The sequence below is a fragment of the Sycon ciliatum genome, chromosome 2 (assembly GCF_964019385.1).
Source record: "Sycon ciliatum chromosome 2, ocSycCili1.1, whole genome shotgun sequence".
NCBI lineage: Eukaryota > Metazoa > Porifera > Calcarea > Leucosolenida > Sycettidae > Sycon > Sycon ciliatum.
The window spans coordinates 36500345-36506340 of NC_088644.1; the positions used below are offsets into that span (position 1 = coordinate 36500345).

At 49.1% G+C, this 5996-nt stretch overlaps 1 protein-coding gene across 1 annotated transcript in view; it reads right to left on the bottom strand.

Annotated features, from left to right (window-relative positions):
• Nucleotides 1-5996, bottom strand: part of LOC135809885 (galaxin-like) — a 9657-nt gene extending 3661 nt beyond the window's left edge. The window contains exons 1-3 of the mRNA XM_065323329.1: nt 5383-5996; nt 1686-1908; nt 882-1090 (exon numbers count right to left, since the gene is read on the bottom strand). Of these exons, the coding sequence (XP_065179401.1) occupies nt 882-1090; nt 1686-1908; nt 5383-5700 (750 nt within the window). The 5' untranslated portion in view covers nt 5701-5996. The remainder of the gene's footprint in view (nt 1-881; nt 1091-1685; nt 1909-5382) is intronic.

Genomic DNA, 5996 nt, shown 5'->3' on the forward strand with positions numbered 1-5996 from the left:
CAGGAATTGAGAGACCACCGGACTTGACAGGCAAGCCGATGAGACTCTGCTCAACGGTGGACATGTTCTTCTGACCAGTGATTGCTGGTATCAAATTGTTGTCAATCACATTATCTAGCCTGCCGAAAGCATCCGGCTCAGGTGGATGTGGTAGTGGTGGTGGTGGTGGTGGTGCTGGTGGTGGTGGTGGCAGTGGTGGTGGTGGTGGCAGTGCTGGTGGCAGTGCTGGTGGCAGTGGTGGTGGTGGTGGTGGTGGTGGTGGTGGTGGTGGTGGTGGTGGTGGTGGTGGTGGTGGTGGTGGTGGTGGTGGTGGTGGTGGTGGTGGTGGTGGTGGTGGTGGTGGTGGTGGTGGTGGTGGTGGTGGTGGTGGTGGTGGTGGTGGTGGCGGTAGTGGTGATGGTAGTGGTGGTGATGGTGGTGGTGGTGGTGGTGATGGTGGTGGTGGCGGTAGTGGTGGTGGTAGTGGTGGTGGTGGTGGTGGTAGTGGTGGTGGATGTGGTGGTGGAGGTGGTGGTGGTGGTGGTGGTGGTGGCAGTGGTGGTGCTGGTGGTGCTGGTGGTAGTGGTGGTGGTGGTGGTGGATGTGGTAGTGGTGGTGGTGGAGGTGGTTGTGGTGGTGGTGGCAGTGGTGGTAGTGGTGGCGGTGGCAGTGGCGATGGTGGTGGTGGTGATAGTGGTGGTGGTGGTGGTGGTGATAATTTAGGGAGATGTTTTTAAGGGGTGATGAGTACCACAAGCTCTAGTTTTCCACTCTATACATAGCATAGGCGATCAGATGTAATTTCTGTAACCTCACAATAGATTGAATGACATAGTGTAAATGTTAGAACGTGATCCCTGACGCTCAACCCTAGATCACAGGATAATCACACTCACTCTCACCTTTTCCTGAGCTGGGTTGGCGTTGACCACATTTCCAGCGCAGCACATGTGACCAGCGCCCTTCGGAAACGTGTTTGTGCCGCAGCATTCTCGCACCGCTGCGGGCCCGTCCGTCGTAATCGCTCCGTCACAGCACATGGCGATGGCATGTTCAAAGACGGCTGTTCCGCCGCAGCACCCTTGGGTGGCGTTGGCGTAGCTTTCCGTGCCTGCAGCAACAATGCAGAGGTTTTGATCCTTTCACATCCATAGTTTCTGATACTGAACCAAATTGCAAATCGTGTGTCGAGAGAATAAGTAATTATAATTATTTACTCCAATGGCCAACCAGCCTGTACCCCATCGACCACGATGCATTTGGGGCATGCCAGATCATGCCACAATGCACTGATTTCAGCACGAATTTCAGTCATTGTAATGGTTTCTATGACGTGATATGTAATACAATAGCTGTGCCTCGACTGACCAGCGATTTAGACAGTCAAAATAGCAATAGGGTACTTCTGTGTGTGCATTGGTGTGCCAGTATAATTATGTTATAGATGCAGCCAAGCAGCAACAAAAACCATGGGAAGGCCACCTTTCTAGTAAGCAATGCTTCCTAGAAACCAGATCCAAGATAGCAAGCGTTCACACCCCTCCATGGTAACGTCCCCATGCCTCACTCCCAAGACGAAATCAACACTACAACGTTACTGCACGAAATTGCAAACAAAAGAAAAGAGAGAGAAAAAAAGCTTGCAAGCAGGTCGGGTCATATCATGCGGACATGTCATTGTCGACGAATATTACTTGATGTCTTACCACAGCATGTCTTGGTGCGCTCCGGACCTGGAGCTACCATATCCATGCAGCACATCTCCCTTGACGGATGATACACAGTGCCCGCGCAGCACTTCGAGCCCATCGGCGCTGTCTCGATAGTGCCCATGCAGCAAACCTCTGTCCGGTTATTGTAGGCTTCCGGGCCGCAACATTGAAAGCCTGTCTCAATGGTGCCCCTCACAATGTTTCCCTCGCAGCACATCTGCATCGGATACATGGCGAAACACACAAGAAAGGACGACGATATTAAAGGGACTTTCATCGCAGAGGTAACAGTGACACAAAGTGACAGTTGAAATACATTATGCACATATGGAATGGAAAATTATGAAAATAGCTTTTCCTCCTTCTCAGTATTGTTACTTGTACTACATTCTACAGCAGTCTAGAAGGTCGAAACAGCATCCCGCTCTCCGGAGATCTAGGGCGCGTTCGAATTGTCTTCATCAACTGTTCTAACAAATTTTATAAAGAGATTAGTTGAAGTGTCCCATTAGAACGGTTTCTATCATTTTAGAGTTTTTCAGTGGAATTGCCATGGCGATGATGACGTCCGATCAGATCGACCATTCCCACGCGCTACGTGACGCAGCTATTCCAAACTCTTCGAAGCTAATCCACCTTCCCATCGGATGAGTTTCGAGGAGTTTCGAGGAGCTTCCTTTTTCTGAAGAGGCCAATAAGGTCACCTCTTCAGAAAAACGAAGCTCCTCGAAAAGTCAAAGAGTGACAATTCGAACGCGCCCTTCGTAGAATATGCGTGGACATGTACGTCTAGACTAGAGTAATAACATGGAAATCATTTTAAATTTTTTAGTTGCAATCGCAACAGGTGGCAGTACTGCAGTGCGCAGGCCTACTACACTAGGCTACAGTACATGGCCGTAGTACAGTATCGGGATTTCAGGTTGTCCGGCAAAATGGGAAACGTGACCGCAAATGAACCTACATTGTAGCTAAAGAAGTCACAATAATGGTATTGAGAAAAAAAACCCGTTTTGCTCGGGTCCACTTTTTTTCAAAATAAGTTGGCCGGAACGCCCGGATTGAGAGTCCTGAGTGTGCTTGTAAGTAACAGTTGTAGCGAATCTGGAGATTGGCTAAGGCTGCACTCTCGATCTCGATGGTACCTTTGTCTGCACAAACGCTGTTAGTTTATTTGCCGGTATCTTCAGCGCTTTAAAAATAGATGCAGAAGTAATGCTTGGCCCACACTACATTGTAGGCCGATTTTTCGGCCGATATCGAATACAGTAAAGCCTGTCAAGGCGACCACTCGGGCGACCACCTGTCCAAGAACACCACTGAAACCAGGATCGAGGGATGCTATTTCCAGTCAAATGACCCTGGATAAGGAGACCACCTGGTAACAGAGACCACGTTTTTAAGGTCCCTTGAGCAGTCGTCTTAGACAGGTTTTGCTGTAGCACGAAAGATCCTCAAGATCGGTGCGAACATTGCCTGGTGTGGTCGGTGTTGTCGCACCCGTTTCCGACAAATTTGTTAGTGTGTGTGTGTGTGTGTGTGTGTGTGTGTGTGTGTTTGTGACTGTGTGTGTGTGTGTGTGTGTCCCCGTCACAAGTGTGTGGCTCAGTCCTCAGCCGTAGTGGAGCCGTGTTGTGGCGCGCACTGTGCGTCCTGCGGTCGCTGCTTCCGTTCGGTCCAGGGCAGGAAAAGACACCGCTGCTCAGGTTATCCCCCTGTCATACGTCAGTCTCGTGGTAGCAGTCGTAGGTGACGTGAATCCTGGCGACCTCTCGTTGTGTGTGTCCCGGATGCCGTGGGACGGCGTTCTCCTCTTCTCCCTCCGTTGACCCTCTGCTTTGGTGTAGCCCTGAGGTTGATTTGCTTATTTATTTCTACCCTTCCTCTCTCCGTACTTCTGTCCCCCCCCCCCTCTCTCTCATTCCTTCTGTCGTCCACATGTATCAAAGGAGGCGAAATCGCCTGTTTGTGGTGCGACGTTAAATAAACTTCTACAACAACAACAACAACCCTCCGGGGCCTACGTGACCCTTGTTGTGTAAGTAAGTTGTGGCAGTGGCTCGACAGGACAGGTTTGTGTGTACATGTAGGTGATGGCGCCATTTCTACTACTTGTATGATGAGATATTCGTATTAGAGTCCGTGGATAATCGGTTCGGAGACAAAACCTCTCTCTCTCTCTCTCTCTCTCTCTCTCTCTCTCTCTCTCTCTCTCTCTCTCTCTCTCTCTCTCTCTCTCTCTCTCTCTCTCTCTCTCTCTCTCTCTCTCTCTCTCTCTCTCTCTCTCTCTCTCTCTCTCTCTCTCTCTCTCTCTCTCTCTCTCTCTCTCTCTCTCTCTCTCTCTCTCTCTCTCTCTCTCTCTCTCTCTCTCTCTCTCTCTCTCTCTCTCTCTCTCCGGTGTTTGTTAGTATGGCAGTTATGTGTCACCAATAAAGCATGGTTTCCCCACAGTTAATACTCTTGATTGCCATAATTACAATGTCATGTACCATCTGTGGAGATTAGCATTACTTTTATCACTCTCTTAGTACCCCCCCCCCCCCCACACCCCAGGCAGGCACAGTGGGTTGGTCAAAGACCATGACTCAGCGAGATACGAGAGGAACCTGGTTCAAGTCCTGCCTGGGAGCGGTTTTTCCAGTCGTGCTGCTACCCACAGTCAACTGGGAGCTTGTGGCCAGGCACAAGGGGTACATAGATGCGGCTAATGGGGTCTTTCTTGGCACTTGTGCCAGTGGTTGTGAGACTTATCCACTCACCCCACCGTTAGGCGCAGCATCTGCCGCTAGGGTTTACCGGGTGTTAGCGGCCGTCGTGAGTTCCCTTCGGGAACGGACACGATAATTAAATTTTACTTTGCTTACTATCTTAGTATTGACTCCCATTGATTATCGCTATACCTAAGCAGTCAAATGTTCCTGCATATTCACACCTTAGGGCTAAAGTGACAGCTTCTATTTGGCTCCTTTTTAGTGACTGACCAAATGCTTTGGTTTATCGTGATAAATCTATCATTGACTTGGTACTAGGTCAATATAGGAAATAAAATAATACAACCTCGCACCTCAAAAAACCTTGGCTTCACATAGGTCCTTTAGTCAGCCTTTATTTCCAACATTCACCTCGAACTCAGTCAATATTATACAACGTAGCTGTTACTAACTACGTCTTAGTTAGCCAACAATGAAACCCATTGCCAGCAACTACGGTCTTACGCTTCAATTCAAGTTTGTTTCCCATAATTATGATACTGTAACTTCGGAGTAAGAGGTAAAACCATTGACAGATCAAGGTAGAAATATCTACATTGTACATGTCTGATGATCCGTTGCTTGAACGGTGAAACACTGTACATTGTACATGTAAATGTATGTATGCCGCTTACGTCTGCGCCACTGTACAGCCCTGACAACACCTGTGTAACTACAGTAATACAGTAAAGCCTGTCAAGGCGACCACTCGGATAAGGCGACCACCTGTCCAAGAAGACCACTGAAACCAGGATCGAGGGATGCTATTTCCAGTCAAATGACCCTGGATAAGGAGACCACCTGGTAACAGAGACCACGTTTTGAAGGTCCCTTGAGCGGTCGTCTTAGACAGGTTTCACTGTACTAGTAAAGTAGTAGTAGTTGCTTAGTTCTGTAGTGCTATACGCGAAGTCATGTACTGTGTTGATCAGCTAACATACCCATTCCGCAGTCGTGAAAGCTTGTCCAGCGCACTCTCCCATTTTGGGCTTCTGAGTCTGCATCGGTGCGGGGGGTGTATCCGGCGCAATAGGAGTAGGACGACTGACCCATGGTTGAGGAAATCCTGGAGAAGGCTGTGGTGTTGGGGGGCTATTGGGTCGCGGTTTTAGGTATGGGCGGGCGAAGGTCTCTGCAGCCACCTTGCCTCCTGGACCTGGCGGTAGAATATCAATCCATGGCTTGGCTGCTACCAAAGGTTGTCCATCAACCAAAGATACAGCAACGGACACTACTACCAAACATGCGAGTAGCGCCATCTCTCACAACCTACTTTCCAACAGCTACTGCTCCGGGTCAGTAACCAGTCTGCGCAATTGTACAATACTACCAGTTCCTCCACCTACAAGTGCACCAGTACTAGCGTCTCCTTCTCTCTACTTCAAACGTAGCTAGGTATACGGCTGGTGTTGATACTAGAACGTTTTGCTTCGTTTCTGCTTTCTTATGCTGGCTTTGGTATTTTGCTGAACCCTTGAAGAAGTGAGTTGGACAGTGGAGATATTTCGCTACTGTGCATTCGGTACAGCACCTGCACACTAAGGTAATGCGCAGT